Source organism: Leptosomus discolor, chromosome 8 (genome assembly GCF_034619465.1).
Source record: "Leptosomus discolor isolate bLepDis1 chromosome 8, bLepDis1.hap2, whole genome shotgun sequence".
Taxonomy (NCBI): domain Eukaryota; kingdom Metazoa; phylum Chordata; class Aves; order Leptosomiformes; family Leptosomidae; genus Leptosomus; species Leptosomus discolor.
The window spans coordinates 60,019,176-60,037,074 of NC_141398.1; the positions used below are offsets into that span (position 1 = coordinate 60,019,176).

Sequence of the window (17,899 nt, forward strand, 5' to 3'; positions counted from 1 at the left end):
TTTAATACTAAATTATTATAAATACCCCCCCCATAAGCAATCACAGCACCCCCCACTAGCCTTCATTCCCCTCTTGGAATAATCAGGCCTAAATACTTTATAAATTGAATTATAAACGATCATAAATCCCCCCCGTGAGCAATCGCAGCGTCCCCCCAGCAATCGTAGCACCCCCCACTGCCTCCATCCCCCCCCCACGTTCCCCTCCTGGGTAAATTTGGCATAATTTAATAAGAAATTACTATAACTACATTATAAAACCCCCTCCACCTACCAAACTTTTTTTTTTTTTCCTCCCCTTGCCCTTTTCACACAAGGCACCACGGGAAGGGTCGGGGCGAGTTTTATCTGGGGGAGATGGAGAAGGGCCCCAAATTAGAGATAGGTACCGCTGGGGCAGGGGCTGGCCCCGTCCGCTATCAGCTCTGTGCAGGGGGCTGATATTTAATATGCCGATATCTGCGGGGGGGGGAGCTCAGCCCTGGGATGCTGCAGCCAGGCTGATAGGGGAGAGGGTTGGTTTGTGCTCAAAAAGGTCCGTTTTTCCACCAAAAGGGGAGTCTGGGGGTGTCTCGGGGACCTTCGTTTTTGGAGAGCGTTGCGATTGTAATGCTGGATCCCAGCAGCATCGGCCAAGGGGAGGGGAAAAAAATAACTCCCTGGATAATGTGACCTTTGAGGAGCGGCGTCATTTCCCGGCCACCGAAACCTCGTTTGCCCTCGGCTGCGGCACTTGGCATCCCCGATCCCCAGGGAACGGGCTTGGAGGCACCCGAGGTCGTTGGTAAAAGCAAACATTAATACGTTCTGGGGAAAAATTGGGTGAGAAGAGGCGGGCTGGTGTCCCATCAGATACCGGTGGTTTTTTTGGATTTGCAGCCCAGGTTGCTCCCTGGGCGTTGCTGGCTGCGGGGCTGACACGGCACAACCCTGCTCCGAGACCCTGGGGAATCCCCGGGCTGTGCCGGACCCCACCGAATCACCGGAGGTGGGTTTGCAGCCGGTGCGATGGAGGAGCGGGAGTGACCCTCTCCGACAGCGGCTTTCCCGGGGGAATACCCATCCCTGTGCCTGCTCCTGCAGCCCCTTGCTCACGGCTGTAAAATTGGGGGGGAAATAAGGACATTTAGGGGCAGCGGCGCTGCCCCGAGGAGGGGATACCTGGGCTGGATTCCCCCCGTCTCGATCGCAAGGTGATGGATGAGCATCGTGGTGATGCTTCGTGCGCCCCGAGACCCGCTGGGGACCCTCACTCGGCTGCGTTGGGGCTCAACGCTTTATTATTACTCTTTTGGTTTGGTTTTAATTGGAAAATGGATTCAGAGCCAGCGTGGGGATAAGGAGGAGCTGGAAGGATGAAGAAGAGAGTCTTCATCACGCTGCCTGCGTGGTTTGCTGAGCCGCGTGGAGCTGGGGACGTCCCCCCTGGCACCAGGGAGAGGTGACACCCCAGAGCCGAGCACCCTGGTGACTCGCTGCACCGTGAGCTTTGGGGGGTCTGGAGGTGAGGTTTGGGGCGTCAGGCTGCCCCACTCCGGGCTCTCGCTCCCAGAGCCCTCCCTTGGGCTCCCCACCTGCCCAGCCTTTCGATTTTTTTAAAAAAAAAGTAAGAAGTTTTTGGAGTTGGATGCGCGCCGATGAGCGCCGGTAGGCAAAGGCAGGTTGTCCCCAGCCTGTGCGTGTTTGCGGTCCAGCACCCGCTTTCCATCACAGGGACTCCTCCTCTTCCTCCTCCTCCTCCTCCTTCTCCTCCTCTTCCTCCTCCTCCTCCTCCTCCTCCTCCTCCTCCTCCTCCTCCTCCTCCTCCTCCTCCTCCCTGCTCCAGAGCCGGTGGGAAAGTCTGGGGCTGTTGCTATTTTCTATCTGTTATCGAGGCCTCTTATCGCTTTGCTCTTGTCTGCGTGCCGGCTTTCGGAGCGCCCAGGGTCTTGCTCTTGGCAGCCTGGAGAAGTCTCCCCCCCCCCCCTCCCCTCCTTTTTTTAATTTTCTTTATTATTTTTCCTTTTTGTTTAATTTCTCGGCTAAGCGCAAGGGATCAAGAGAATCTTGTTCCTGCGCTGGGAGAACCTTAATTTGAGTGAGCTGATCAAATCATGACCTGGGTAACGCTGGGTTTTCCTGGAAAAACCCCGGGAACGCCGACCCTCGCGCCCGCCCGGCCCCGCGTCCCCAGCCTGGGCACGGGTGACATGGGCACGTCGCCTCTGCTTCCTGCAAGTTTTTACAATTGCTGTAATTTTTAAGGAAAAAAAAAAAAAAGAAATAATAAATCCTTCCTCGTTATCAAAAAAAAAAAAAAAAGAGGGAGGGAGAAGAGTTAATCGTCGAAGCGGAGTATCTTGGAAGGGAGCATTTTTTGGCTCTTCCCCTCTCTGTAAAGCCAGCCTCAGTAATTCAGTTTTAAAGCATGAAAAAAGGGAGTTGATGAAATTCCACTATCAGCACTGAACCAATATGCAAAATATCTCGCCGAAAATCAAATAGCTATTATGTTTTCATTTCCATTTCAGCGTATTTGCTTAATGAAGAATAGACAGATCAGGCAAGCCGAGGGAGGCTGTGTGCGGTGATAACTGTGCAGGGCTTCCAGCAATCCCGGAGAAGTGACGCTCCGCTCCCTGCTCCGCGCTCCCTCTCCCTCACTTCCCTTTTTTTTATTTTTTTTTGGGGCTTTTTTTTTTTATTTTTTTATTTTTTTATTTTTTTTAAGCTACCCAGTAGTTCCTTTAACCCGCGCAGCCGGGAGCGCCGCGCCCAGAGCATCCCCTTGGGAACGGGCGGGCGCGTTGGGAGCGGGATGCTGGCGTGGGACGGGCTGGGTACCCGGGATGCACCCGGGGACCGCGGTGACGTGGTGCCGGGATGCTGCCGGCCGCCCGTCATCCCCGTAGGCCCTCGGTGACGCCGCGGTACCCAAACCCCAGGTTTTATACAACTGCCTTGATACGGGGCATCGCCATCTCCCTCCTGGCCGGCGCTGGGTGTTTCAGGGTGGGATGTGGGTGGTCTGGGCACCCCTGGGTGGGTGCCACGTGCAATCCCGGCCCCGTCCATCCCTCCCCGGCTCCGTCCATCCTTCCCTGGCCAGGCTGGAGGTGCCAAACCGCAGAACAGGCGAGAGTCGGGTTAACTTTATCAGAAGCCCAAGAGCCGCGAAGGCGTGAAAGAAGAAATTAGCCTAACAATGTTTCATTTACAGCGAGAGAAACGATTTGTTAGCTGGCGATTGTTTCTGAATATTATCAGAGCCTTTTTAATTGTGCTGGAACTGAAATTAGCAGAATTAGAATAAATTGCCTTCCCTTCTCCCGCAGCCTCTTTATTCACGCTCATTGTTGTCTGCTTTGTATAGATTATGGGCTCTTTGTTCTCCTGCTGTAAATATACATGCCTGGAGTCACAGAGAGCAGCTGAGGTCTGCAGACGGTTTGTCACCGCGCCGTTCCCCCTGCCCGCGTGCCGGGGTGGTGCCGGCGGGGGCGCCGGGCAGCCCCCCGGCGTGGCTTCGTGCCGCGCGAGCCGCGTGCGCCGCCGGTTGGGTTCTTTCTGGATTTCGGCGGGGATGGAGGGATGCTGCGTTGCCGTGGAAACGGGAGCGTGGGGCAGCAGGGCTGTTCGGGGCGGGGGGACACGCTGCTGGGGTGTCGTGTCCCCCCCCCCCCCGGTTTGCACCCTCCGGGCACCCTGGGTCGCCACCGCAGCGTCGCCCTCGGTGTGGGGCTGTGGGCATGGCGAGGGGGCCGTGGTGGAGGGTCTCCTGTCAGATGTGGGGCGCTGGGGACAGCGGGGGACAGCCTCTGGGGTCCCTCGCGCCATTCGGGGCAGGGGCCGAGGGGTTTTTGGGTGGGAAGTGCGGGTGAGCGGTGCAGCGGGCCGGGCACCTCGCCGTGTGCCTGTGGGACGTGGGGACCCCGCTCGCTTCCCAGGCAGGTGTGGGGCTCATTCCCCACGATGTCTGGACAGGGGGGGACCGGGCATCCCTCGGGGGACACCCCGGAGCAAGGCGGGTGGGTCTATGAACCCCTCTGCAAGGGGACAAGAGACCCCAGGGAGATGCTGGACCACAGGGCTGGCCGGGGAGGGGGTTTTGTCTTCCCGTGACGTGCAGAGCTGCAGGACGTCTCTTCCCAGCCCCGTGCCCACGGTGGGTCAGGGTCAGGGCCCTTTGCCAGCCCCCGAGGCACTGGCATCCTCCATTTCCCAACTGGGAAAACCCACTGTGGGGTTTTATCTCTGTGGTTCTCCCCCTGCTAACCGCCCCCCTCGGTGTTTCGACAGGTTCCCTGGCAGCGATGGAGGAAGGCGAGGAGGGCCCGGCGGGGGAGAAGAGCCCCTCGGAGAGGGAGGGGGCCACCTCGGACCACGAGGGCTCTGCTGAACGCGACGCCCTCCAGCCCCCCCGTCAGCGAAGGTGAGCCTTGCCGTGATGGCAGGGGGCTTCCCGTGGGGGGGGGGTGAGTGCGTGTGTCCCCCCCCGCCGTGGGGACAGGCTCTGCCACTGGAGAGCCGGGCATCGTCTCTGCTGGTGGTGCCTGGTGTGACTTACCAAACGAAGCATCCCACCCACCCATCGAGGGTTGGGCCGTCGGTTAAGCAAGACCCCCGTCTCCCTGGGGTGCTCCATCCCTCCAGGCACCCTCCAACCAGCGGTGGGACCCTCTGGGGGCAACCTTCCCCCAGGGCGATGGCAAGCGGCTGCTCCCCGGCACAGAGGGGCTCGCCGCAGCCGGCGCAGGCGAGGAGCAATCTCGGCTCGGCCGGGGGCAACCACCAGCCGGGCTGCTGGAAACCGGAGGCGGGTTGGTGGCCGTGATGGCTGCTAATGAGCATCGTCACCCTGTATCTGTTTCACCGCCTTTCACCCGCCCCGGCGCTGAGCTGCTGGTGGCGGCGGAGGGACGTGGAGGTGCAAAGTGACCCCAAAGTAACCCCCGAGTCACCGTGGGGGTGCAAAGGGACTCCTCGGGGTGCAAAGGGACTCCTCAGGGTGTGAAGCAGCCACCGAGACCGCAAGTGGTGGCACCGGCGAGGCCACGGATGGGGCTGGTAGGGGCCAGGGCCGTTGCTGCCTGCTTCCTGCCCGCGCCGCTGCCTGCCGCCTGCCTGCCGCCATGCTGTGCCGTGCCCCACCCCACCCCAGAGGTGGCTGCGTTTCAGGGCCGGGCTGAAACAGTCCCCAGATATCCTTTGAGTTCCTTCCTGTGGAGGTGGGGGGCAAATCCTAATCAGTTAATGTTTGCAGTGCCCTTCGAGATAACCGTGGCGGGGCAAGGCTGCACCGGCTAATGGAGCCGGCCGGTCCCCGGCGAGCACCCGCTGCCTTCATCCACCGGCAACCCGGCCGCAAAGCGTGTGTGTGTGTCCCCCCCAAAAAAAAAAAACCCACGGGAGCCAACCCGTGATGCCGCAGGAAAAGGAGAAGGAGGGGGGGATCCACGCTGGCACCCCCGCTAGCCGGGGCAGGGAGGGCTCGCCGGGAAACTTTGCTCGGCAGCGGGGAGAAGCGAGCGGCTTTTATCTGATGGGGGAGCCGGGCTGGGGGCAAGGGAGCCGGGAGCCCGGGCGCAGAGCTGCACCTGGCACTAGCCTGCCTCGATAAAAAGGTGATAGCAGAGATAACGCCGAGCAGCAATAACGGCCACTAAAGCTTTCAGCGCGATGGATAAAAATCGATATGCCAGGCACTTTGATTTATAGCCAAAAATAATAGGACTTTTATACCCGGTGATTGATTTATTTGATGTTAATCATTCCGCTTATCACCTGTATTAATAATCTCCGATGCCGGTGACGTCACCCCTGGGTGTTCGCTCTGGCGCCGATCGATTGGGCTCCGCGCTGGTTATCCACCCGGGACGCCAAGGCAAACATGTACTTTGGGCGCTAATCTTCCACACTGTCATATGCAGATAGGCTTTATCAGCTGCATCTCCCGCAGCAGTTAATGGAGAAAATAATTGTTATCAAGTTGCTATGAATACGCCACAAATAGAGCCGTGACGGGAGCGGGGCTGAACCGGGTGACGTGGGGCCCGCGGTGGGCTGGGAGAGATGGGGGGGTTAGGGGTGAGACAGGGGTGCTCACCCGAGGTTGGCTCGGGAGACCCCTGGGGAGGACGCATGGGTGGGCTTGGCTGTCCTTATGGGTCGTCCCGTGTGGCGTAGGGGACCCCGCGGCTGGGTAGTGGGGGGTTTTGGACACGGGGATTTTGAGGGGGACCGCCCCCCATGCACATCCTCAAGGGGGAACCCCTTCCCTGCACGCATCCTGGCCGGTCCGGTGATCCCAACCCCCTTGGGGGATGCTGCCCCTGAAATTCCCCACGTGTGACCTACTGCCTTCCCCCTCCTGCTGCAGAGTCCAGAGACACCCCGGAGAGTCCAAAGGAGCTGGAGAAGCCCGATCCCGGAGAAAACCCACAGGAGCCGGATGCCTGGAATGGGCCGGGTGAGTCCTCAGCGCGTGTCCAGTCGTTCCACTCCATCCCAGCTCCCTGGCTGGACCCGCAGGCTGGAGCAGCCAAAGCAGCCCCGAGGCGTCCGCCTCCTCTTGCAAAAACCAGTATGAGGAGGACTGGGAGCTCGGCAGGCTGCAAATACCAGCGCTTATACTGGGAGAAGAGGTGGAAGGTGACGGTCATGATCCCCCACGTCCCCAAGCCGCCGTTGGGATGGTAAAAACCGAGCCGGGAGCGGCGAGGATGCCAACACCATGGGTGGCCTCGCGCTCCCCGGCACGGCGGAGGGTTTGGACCCCGTCGTGCCTCGCCCCGCGCTCGCGAGGGCACTTGGCGAACGTGCTGGCAACCACAAGCGCGACGCTCGAGCGGTTTGGTGATGGTTATCAAAACCCCAAGGAGCGAATACAGCCGTCTATCTCCCTTTTGGCATCTCTGCGCCGGGGCCGCCGGCACCCTGGCAGCCCGGCGAGGCCAGGCGTGCCGGTGTGGGTACCCCGCGCCCTATCGCCCCGCTATCTCCAAACCGACCCGCCGATGGGGTTACGATCGGGGCTCCGCTGCGCAGATTGGGCTGGCGGGCGCCTGGCCGCTGGGGGTGGCACCCAGTGGGTGGACGGGGAGGGGACCCAGCGGCGAGCTGAGAACCCCCCCCAAGGGTGGCCCTGCCACATCTCGGGCCCCATTCGTGCTGCCAGCCCCTGCCCCGCTCCTCCTGGGGGGCTCCGAGCCGGGAAATGCTGGTGGATCTGGTTTGGGAGCAGCCCCGTGGGGACGGGATGGGGTGACCCTGCTGCAGGACAGCGGTCGCGCTTTGGTGATGGACGCCCCAGTGGACGGAGGGGGGGGGGGGGGGGTCCCGGGTGTGTCCCCAAGGCCACCAGCCTCCCGCGTGGGCTGGGCGATGGAGAAGCCTTGGGAAATGCCGGCTGCCAGCGCATGTGCTCCGGCAGCTGCCGAAATCCCCACGGCCCGGCGGGGAACCGTGGCCCCGCTCCCCCTTCCCGCCCCATCCGAGGGGAAGCTCTCGCCGGCCCCGCTGATATCCCGGCCCTTCCTGCGTGTCGGGCAGGAAGGAGCTGCGAGGCCACCCCCGGTTCCTCCTTATCTGCTCTCCAGCCCTTTGTCGTCGTTCGTGTCCCCCCCCCCCCCATCACCGCGCTGGCATCCCAGTGTGGGGTGGGATGGGGGCTGCGGTGCCAAACCCACGGGCATCCCCATACCCCGGGGGGTGGGGGGGGGGGGGGGGTCGCGGCACCGCGCCGCCCCGTATCCCAGCAGCACCGTCCACCGCGGGCTCCCCAAAAGGGACCACGACGCTTCGGTTCTGGCCGTGCCTCCCCTTCCCCCTCTTCCCTTGCCGGAGCGGGTTATTTGCATTCTTTATGTAAAAGAGATTTTATTATCGCCTTCTCCCAGCCCATCTCTATTCTGGTAATTGGAGTGGTATTAATTTCTGTGTGGCTGGGAGTTGATGGCGGTCCGGCGATGCTGCAGCGATAGGGTGTTCCTTTCGCACCAACCGCCGCGATAGCCCGTCTATCAGGCGCTCTGCAGGCTCTGCACTTATCAGGGATGGAGCTGGCGAAAAGGGAAACTCTGAGCAGCCTGAATTTTCTTTTTTATCTGGCAGGATCCGCCGTATGTCAGCAATGGCAGCCGCGAAGATGCGGCGAGGTGGCGGGGGGGGCGGGGGGTGTGGGAGAGCAGCGAGCGGGCTGCTCCGGGCGCCTTTGTTTCGCGCCCTATGGGGGTCTCACCTTCCCCTGGCTCTTTTTTTTTTGGGGGGGGGGGGCTACGGGGCTAAACCTTCCCGTGACTTTGCCCTCTGGATTTCCACAACTGCCGCCCGCTGGGTGCACCGCTGTGCCGGAGGTTCGGCAGCGCCGGGGACGCGGCGTGCCGGGACCTCGCCGTGGGGCTCCTTGGCCCCGCGTGCCAGCGAGGGAGAAGGAGTATTTTGTTTTATCTTTGAAATGACCTTGTTCGCTGAAGGGGGCTGCCGCTCGCCCGGCTGATATGCAAATCCCTGGGAGCTGGAGGCGTTAAGCCTCAACTGAGGAGCCTTCACAGATGTGCCGCCCCTTCATCCGGGGTGCTGGGTCACCCCGACTCGGTTCTGCTTCCCAATGGGATCCTGGGATGCAGCGTGGCCATGCTTCGTGCCCGCCCGTGCCAGCCACTTCATCCTCTGGTGGGTACGGAGAGGGGATGCGCGTCCTCCCCAAATTCTCCCCAAACCACCCCAGATTTCCCCCAAACCACCCCAAATCCTTCCCCACAGCCCCTCCAGCAGCTCAGTGCCATGTCCCAGGTTTCCATCTTTCCCAGTTGGTTTTGCTTGCTCTGGAGCAGGGCTGGTAGTGGAGACTTTTGGGAGCACCCACAGCCTCCAGCTCCCCTCCCGGGGCTGTCGCCTCCCTGGGCTGTCCCTCACGCCCCAGCCAACCTCACCAGGTCCAGCCAAAATACCCAGAGGGATAAGGTGAAAAGCTCCAAGAAATTTCACGGAACGTGGTGTGGGGACAGGGGAGAGGAGGAGAGCAGAGCCCCACTGCTCAACCATATTGAATCCCCACCAGGACCCTGGCTGGCACTTGCCTTCCTGCAAGGTGGGGTGAAGCTTTTTGCTTTTGTCCCTGTGGGGCCACCGATAGGGAAGGGATGGAGAAGATGCAGCCAAACCCGAGGTGGCTTCTGCCCTGTCCCCACCGGCCATGTCCCCACCGCTGTCCCCAAAAGAGCAGCCATCGCTCCCGGGGGGGGGGCTCCTCACCCCCTTGCCTCCATCGGCTTCACTATTTGGGTCTCCATCAAGATTTGCTGAGCCCCAAGCCCCCGCTTCCAGCTTGTCCATCCGGGATTTATTTAATTGCTCCTGGGTGGTGATGATGGCTCTGTGCTAATTACAGCCCACGGCTCAGATCCACCTCTCCCAGGACCGGCCCGTGAACCCCAAATCCCTCCTCACCCCCACGCAGGGTATCGGGAGGGGACAGAGCAACTTCTTTTTTTGGTGCATCTAATTAAAACTGCAGACTTTGGGGGGGGGGGGGGGGGGGGTTGGTTTTTTTTTTTCTCTTTTCCTTTCCTCCCCGCCTCCCCCTTCCCCTTCGCCTCCCGCTCGCCTTCGGTTGTGTTTATCTGCGCCGCGACTCCTGCCTGAATAATCTCCGGCTGCCCGGAGTTTGTCTGCAAACCTCAAGGTTTATTATCGGGGCGAGCAGGGCACGACGAGGGGGGACGGCTCGTCCGGATGGCCGGTCCCGCGCCGCATCTGCCCCATCGCTCCCCCTTCCCCTCCGCCCTGGTATGTGTGGGTGGGAAAAATTATTCCAGCTATTCCTTTTTATCGCTGGGAGCTGGGCTGAGCGGCAGATAGTTGTGTTTGTGTTAGATTGCTGGGGGATGGGGAGAAGTTGGGGTTCAGGGCAGTAGCCCCTCTGAGTTGTGGGGGTCCCCCAGGGCTGGCTTGTGTCTGGCAAAGCCGCCTGCTGGCATGGAAGGCAGCAGGAATGTTTGGCGTCAGGATGGGGATGGTCCCAGCAGGGGTGGTGGCACCTGTCCTGGATTGGGGGTGTTGAAGGGGACCTTGCGCCTGCTGGGGGCTGGACCCTCCGTTCAGCCTCTGTGTGGGGACACTGCAGGGTGGAGGGATGCTGAGGACAGTTTGGGGACACCCATGGGGTGAAGGGGTGCTCAGACTGGTTTGGGGACGTTGCGGAGTGGAAGGATGCTCAGCCTGGTTTGGGGACAGTGCTGGGGTGGGGGGATGCTCAGCCTGGTTTGGGGACACTGCTGGGGTGGGGGGATGCTCAGCCTGGTTTGGGGACAGTGCTGGGGTGGGGGGATGCTCAGCCCAGTTTGGGGACAGTGCTGGGGTGGGGGGATGCTCAGCCTGGTTTGGGGACGTTGTGGAGTGGAAGGATGCTCAGCCCGGTTTGGGGACATTGCTGGGGTGGGGGGATGCTCAGCTCGGTTTGAGGACAGTGCTGGGGTGGGGGGATGCTCAGCCTGGTTTGGGGACACTGCTGGGGTGGGGGGATGCTCAGCCTGGTTTGGGGACACTGCTGGGGTGGGGGGATGCTCAGCCCGGTTTGGGGACAGTGCTGGGGTGGGGGGATGCTCAGCCCGGTTTGGGGACATTGCTGGGGTGGGGGGATGCTCAGCCTGGTTTGGGGACAGTGCTGGGGTGGGGGGATGCTCAGCCTGGTTTGGGGACAGTGCTGGGGTGGGGGGATGCTCAGCCTGGTTTGGGGACACTGCTGGGGTGGGGGGATGCTCAGCCCGGTTTGGGGACAGTGCTGGGGTGGGGGGATGCTCAGCCCGGTTTGGGGACATTGCTGGGGTGGGGGGATGCTCAGCCTGGTTTGGGGACAGTGCTGGGGTGGGGGGATGCTCAGCCTGGTTTGGGGACACTGCTGGGGTGGGGGGATGCTCAGCCCGGTTTGGGGACACTGCTGGGGTGGGGGCACACGCAGACCAGCCTTGCCCACAGCCTGGCAGGGACACCTCAGCATCGGGCAGCGCTGGGGGATGTTGCAGGCAACGTCCCCCAGCTCCGTCCCCATCCTCCCGTCCATTTTCCCTTGGGAAGGAGAAAAACCATCTTGCAGCCTTGGACTGAGAGCCCTGAGGGTGATGCCGCCAGGCTCCTGGTGACTGACAGCTGTCAATCACTGCTGCCTTGCCGCTCTGCCCTGGGCTGGATCTGAGAACCGGTGGGGTTTGGGACTTGGTGTGAAGCCAAGCTCCCACCTTCCCCTGCCCCGTTCCTCCATCTGGGTGCTGCAGTGACCCCCCCGTGCGGTCCCCTCCCCTTTTCCGGAGGGGATATCTGCCCTCTGCATCGGCTCCGGGGGCCCCTTCCTCTCCCACCCCCCTGGCTTCCTGACCCCCCCGCTCAGTGCACCCCTACCCGCTGCCTGGCACCAGCCTGGGCAGAGCCGGGGGGGGGTTCCCAGCAGCCCCACGAGCAGGGACAGAGCAGGGACAAGGGGTCCCTGGCACAGGGGTCCAACCACCCCTGGCAGCTCCAGGGAAACGGGGAAATTTTCCTCCTTCCATCTTCCTGCGGCACTTTCTGCTGTAATTCACGGTGTTTATTGCTGTCCCCATCCCTGTGGGTGCAGCTCCCGGGATGGGGACCCCCCCTGAGGACAGGGACCCCCGTGGGGGGGTCACATCCCAGCAGGGTGCAGCCCCACCCCCGAACGCAAACGTTCCTGGAAAGCTTATCGGGCCGCATCCTGCTGGGGCAGGGCACCCCGGCTTACCTGGGGCGTCAGGGAAGGGCCATCCCCGGGTGACATGTGGCACGGCCGCTGCCCGCCCCGCTCCCAGCGCCTGCCAGCTGTGCCCCGCAGCTGGCGAGCAGGGTGCCCAGCCCTTTTTAGGGGTGCAGTGGGGTGTCATCACACACCCCCCCCCTCCCTGGGTGCTGGGAGGTGCCCGCTTTGCTCTCCAGGGTAGGTCACAGCTCCTCCATTAACCGGGGGCAGGGTTCAGCCCGATAAAGATTTGCTTTTGTACTCTTGTCAAAAAAAAAAAAAAGAAAATCAATAAATTGCCAGCGATGGGCAGGAGCGATAAAGGCAGAAAGCTCCCACCCCGCCAGGGTAGCAGGGTGCCCCCCTTGCACCCCAAAGCCAGACTAGGGGCCAGCAGCATCCCGGCTCTCCCTCAACCATACACCCCCTCCCCACCCTCAGTCCACAGCAGCTTGGCCGGAGCAACCCCAGGCTGAGCCCAAGCAGGCGCAGCCCAGCAAGGCTCGAATTTAAACCCTCCTCGCTCCTTTGTCGTCCCCAAGGCTGCCCTGATTACTCGAGCACCCAGGACGGCAAAGCCGGGATAATCTCCTTAGCCCCTTTGGAGAGATTTCCCTTTGTGAGCGGAGGTGAAGAGTGGAGATGCTGCGTGTTCACAGCTTAAGACTCTTCCCAATCGGCTCCCTCCATCTTATCGGAGCGGTGCCATCACATCATTTCACTAGTTGAGTTGTCAGGATTTATTCCTTCCGCTGCACACTCGCCGCTTCTAAAAACAGCAGCTGGGGTGTGCGGCGGGGCCAGGCCGGGGCTGCCGGGGGGACTCGGGGCTTCTCCAGCCCAGCTTTCCCCGGCTGGGTGCGGGAGACCCACGGGAGCTTGGGTCCCGATGGGCGAGTGGATGGATGATGGATAGATGGATGGATCCATCCTCCCTCCCCCTTGGGGATTCCCATGCCGTGGGGACATCCCGCACGTGCTGGGCTGGGAGCAGAGACCACCAGTTCCTCCCCATTCTCGCCAGGGCTGTACCCTGCGTTGTGGGCAGCCCCCCCCCCAGGGCTGGCAGCCCCCCCGGGGCAGGACACGAAGCGCTGTATTAATAGGAGCAGCGCACACGGGTGATGCTGGGACGCAGTCCCGTGACACCCCGCCAGCAGTATTTATCCTGATAGTATCCAGGCAGCTGCAAACACCCCGGGGACCTCCAAGCCCGGATCCCCACCGAGGGGCAGAGCCGGTTCGTTCGGATTTGGTTAAAGTCACCCGGAGGCGGTTGGGGCGAGGGGATGCGGGAGCCACTGGGGATGGGACCCGTGGGTTTGCTCGGGGCTGGCCGGGTCCCCTCTGCTCCTCCCTCCTGCTCGCTCCCGTGGGTGCATGGGTGCAGCTGCACCTCTGGACCATCCAGCAGCCAGCCTGGGCGCCCGGCACAGCTCCCGGTGGGACATCTTGGCTATTTATTTCCCCAGCCCCGAGGATGCCGTGGGTGGCCTCGCAGATGGGCTCTGGCAGAAGTTCAGCTTCATCCCACGCCGCTCCCGCGTTCACGCCGTGCCGATGCGGCCGCGCTGCACGGGGGGGGTGCCTCACCGGCACCGTGCGACCCCGCGGGCTCCCTCCCTCCCCGTGTGCCCACCCGGGACCCCCGGGTCCCCTGAGGACTCAGGTGCCAGCCCTGCCTTCTCAGCCGTTGATCGCCCGGTGTGTCGCCGCAGCGTGATGACAGGATTAATCTTTGCTCTCCGGCACAGCTCAGCCTATTTCTTTGAAATCTCTCGATGGGGAGATAAGCCGAGGCGTAGCGGCGGGTGAGCAGGCGCTGTCAGCCCCGGGGGAGCAGCCCTGGCACCCCGTGTTTCGACAGCGGGCAGAGCACCAGGGTCCGTGCCGTGCTGGGCAGGTGCACCCAGCTCGCCAGGGTTTTTTTTTTTTCTCTTTCCTCCTCCTTCCTTCCTTTCTGCCGCTTTTCTTTGTGACCCAAAGCAAACAGCCACGTCCCTGCCCGATTTGGTTAATGATCTGGGAGATAAACCCTCCTGCAATAACGGTGGGGCACCGCCTGGTTGGGGACCGATGGCCAGGTGAGATACCCGGGGTGGTGTCCACCTGCCAGGGGGATCCCGCGGGGAAGGGGGCCCCGCGCCTGCAGACTCGGCTCCTCGCTGGGGAGGCTGCTGGGGATCCCCCAGAGCACCCCAAGGGCTGGCACCGGCTCTTCCCAACCTCCCCAGGTCGCGGGCAGGGCGTTGCGGCCGAATCCGGCGCCGTTGGAGCGTAGGGATGGGGATCGCTCCCCGCTGGGTGGGTGTCCCCACGGCGGGGGGACACAGCTCGCTCGCTTGGGGCTTTGCTCCCGAAGTGCGGACAATGTGAACGCCCAGCGTCTCCCAGTTTGCCCCATCCCGGCTCGACATCGTTTCCCCCGTGCCGGGGAAGGAGCGCAGTGATTCCACACGTTTAATTTGGAAATCACCTTTCTCCTCTTTTTTTTTTTCTGGCTGTGTCAACGTGGGTGCAGCTCGGTACCGGAGCAGGGGCTCCGGCGGCACCCCCGGCCAGGCACAGGGACACCCATCAGGATAGAGAACCGCTCAGCACCACTGGCTGGGGTTCACCACCACCCCGTTTTTGGGGTGACACCGGTGGATTGGGCCACCAGCCGGTGCCACGGCCATCGGGCACTGGCGGGGAGCGGGGCTGGCTCCGGCAACACTATTTTTGTCCCCCTGTCTGGAACGGTTTTCTCTTTATCAGCGCCTGCGTGTTTTCTCTGCTGGGGATTGATACACAGAAGATGAAGTGCTGTGACATGGGAAGTGTCAGGCGAACGCTCTTATCTCGGAGACATGGTCTCCTGACCCAAACGCCGCTGATTACCAGTGAGACGGGGGGAAGGGGGGGGCAAAAAGGCGGGGGGGGGGGAACATGGAGGAGGGGGTTGGTGGCAGTTGGGCTCTGTTCCCCGAAAGCAGCCAGGCTATACGGGGCGGCAAAGCCAGAGGGGAGCCACCACCGTTGGGGCTCTCCTGGGGATTTGGGGGGTTTGCTGTCGCCTCCCCAGAGCTGGGGTGAGGGGTTGAGCACCAGTGATGCTGGGACCACGATGGAAGGAGTCCGCTGGGAGCTGGGCGTTGGAAACGCAGAGCGACGTGCGCTGTGCAAGGGTCCGGCTGCCCCCGCTCAGCCCCGAGGCCCCGCTGATGGCCGCATCCTTCCCTGCCCCCCGGGTCCTTCACGGGGTGGACCAGCCGAGCGCGGGGCTGCTGCTGCCCCTCCTCGGCGTCGCTTTGTGCCAGGTAATAAATCCCATCGGCTCCTCAAAGGCCCCAGCCCTCCTCCTCCTCCTTATCCCGAGATGGAGCTGGTGGGGGCACGGGCAGGGGCATGCTGGGGATGCGGAGCGGGCAGAGCCAGCACCAGGCTCACTCCCAAAACCCCTTCCCTGGAGGTAAAATCCCAGCTAGGGGCAGAGTGGGGATCCTGGTGGCCAGGGTGGCTTTCTGAGTGTGCCGGCTCCAAGCCAGCACCGAGGGCTCTCCACTGGAAGGCACCGAGGTGCCACGGGAAGGGGAAGGCAGGCAGCCCTGCCTGCACCCCGGCAGAGCATCGCTCCGTTTGCCGGCACGTGCTGGAGGCTGCGGCGCGGGGAGGGACGGTGGCCCGTGCCTTAAGCACAGGGGACCCGCCTGGTGACCCCCAAAGACCTCAGGGCCCCTTCGACGCCTTTGCAGACCTTTTCTCCAGCCCACCTCCCGATGGGTTTTGCCGAGGGGCACTGGCTGCTCCCCTGGGGTCGTGCTCCCGGCGGCACAGGGCTTCCTCGATGGACGGAGGGGACCCACGGGTGATGGTGGGACCCGGGCGATGGCGGGCGCCGCCAACCCGTGCTCGCCACCCAGTGCTTCCAGTCCCTCACCTTAACTTACCCCAGCGCCGAGAGGATCCAGATGTCAGCCCGGCTAATAAACACATCAGATTTCAATCTCCGCAGCCGGGGGATCGCTTTATCCTCCCGGCGCTCCCGGCTCTGAAAGCAATTTTGCCTTCAAACGAGCTCAGCCTCCTCCTCGCTCACGGGACCCGGGCACCGGCTGCATCTGCCGTGCTTCCCGCGAAGGACGGGGCTTTAGGGGGGCTCTTTTCCCTGGCACAGTGATGGGGGCGGGGGTCCGGCTTCTGCCCTGGAGCGCTTGGGTGCTAGGAGCCTTCCCGGCTGCGGACGGGTGCCCTGGGCACCCTGCCTGGCTGGTGGCCTGGTGTTTGGCTCGCTATCTTCAAGGAGCATCTTGGGTTTTGGGGTGCAACGCCCGGCCCCTTCTTGCCACGCAGCCAGCGCCCATCCATCTGCGTATTGGTTACCTGCCATCTTATCTGCGCTCCGAAAGACAAAGGCACAGTTAAAACATTTTAGAGCAGCCTTCATAGCGTATTAACATGTTATCTACCCCATTAAACCAGAGGCTTATCAGATAATCAAAGCCATTAAGCCCTGAAGCTGCTGCAACTTTGGGTGCGGGGATGGGAAATGCTCCTTCCGCTCCGTCGCCGTGCCGTGCCCGGACCACCCCATGCCATGCCCAGAGCCCCCCCCCCCCCCCCAGCAAGCTGCCCGATCCCACCCACCCGCTAGGGACACGCAGCTCTGGGGCACCCACCAGCAGCGCTTGGCTCCCAAGTGGGTGCCCCCATCCCCAGGGGGGACCTGGGGCTGCTGCAGGCCCGGGGGGGGGGGTCCGGCTGGGGGGCCGCCGCGCTGATGCTGTGCCTGTCTCCCCGCAGATGAGCTGGATCTGACCGTGCAGGATGGGGAGAGGCGGGTGCGAACCCGCAGGAGCCTCCCCGAGGGCTTCTCCTGGGGACCTTTCCAGGGCAGCATCCACAGCGAGCCGGCATCGCCGGGGCACGGCGAGACGGTAAGGAGCAACGCCGCCGCGGGCTGCGGGGGGACTTACGGCAGGGAAAGTCCCAAGGAAACGAGTTGTTTGGAGAGAGGAGTCACTTTGGAAGGGATTTTCCCTGCCTGAGCTCCCAAACCTCTGGGAATCACCTGGTTTGGGTGCCCAGGAGGTTTCCTTGCCGTACGCTGCCCGCCGCGCCGAGATGAGAGCATCGCAGGGGGACGGGATGCTGGCCGTCCCCTCCTGCCCGTGGCTGCAGGCAAGCGGGCTGCTCAGTGACACTTGTGTCCTCACAGAGGAGATGGGATCTGCGTTTCCCACCCGAAATTTCCTCCCAGGGGATTCTGCTTGTGCCCAGAAAGCACCAGGGCTCTGCAGCCTTCAGTGAAGGGGCGGGAGAGGCGGCAGCACGGGGCACCGGCGGGGGGGACTGGTGGCTGTCGGTGGCAGGGGGACACCGTCAGCGGGGCAGGGGGGTCGCATGAGGGGTGCACGCATCTTGGGGTGTGCGCCCATGGGGGTGTTGTGGGCGCTGGATCCTCACATCCCAGCTGCATCCTTCCCCCTGCATCCCCCGCGGAGCCGCACGTGGGCAGCTCCAGCCCAGGGTCTTCTTCGAGGTCGGAGAATCTCTCCCAGGTTCCATCCCCACCTCCTCCTCCTCCTCTCTCCCTCGCTCTTTTTTCTTTTTTTTTTTTTTAGCTCAGGCCCGTTTATCTTTGCTGAATTAAATCCTTGATTAACCCTTATCTGCCCAGTTTGGCTCCCTATCTCCCGGTTGGCGCCGTGTGTCCAGACACCCGGTACAGGATGATTGATTTCTTAAAGATATGCGCGGCTTTTTTTCTGATACTTCATTTATTGTCTAAATATTTTTGCTCCCATTTCAGCAGCTCCCTTATCGAGCCCGGCTGATGATTCCCAGCCCTGCTCTCCTCCACCGCTCGCCTCCTTCCCTATCTCAGCTCGGGGAAGCGAGGAAGGAATCGCAGCCCCATCCCTGATACGGGCTGTCGCCCTTGGGTCCCCTCGTCTTTGTTGCTGGCGGCAGGGCAGGGGGGTGAGGGTGGTGCAGGGGGTCTCCCCCAAATCCTGCCTGGCTCTGCTGTCTGTCTCCATGCGGGAGATTATCCCATCCTGGGCTTTTAGTGGGAAATGGGAACACTGGGTGGCTTTAATACCTCTGTGGCATGGAGCATCTTGCATGCCCATCACTGTGCTGATGGAGGAGGAGGAGGAAGGTGCCTGCTTGCCCTCTGGCTGGTCCCAC

General features: G+C 62.4%; 1 protein-coding gene across 1 annotated transcript in view; it reads left to right on the forward strand.

Moving 5' to 3' along the window:
• ZFPM1 (zinc finger protein, FOG family member 1) overlaps positions 1-17,899 on the forward strand; it is a 38,280-nt gene that overhangs the window by 14,663 nt on the left and 5,718 nt on the right. The window contains 4 exon segments of the mRNA XM_086468836.1: positions 4,279-4,388; positions 4,390-4,411; positions 6,359-6,448; positions 16,511-16,644. Of these exon segments, the coding sequence (XP_086324962.1) occupies positions 4,279-4,388; positions 4,390-4,411; positions 6,359-6,448; positions 16,511-16,644 (356 nt within the window).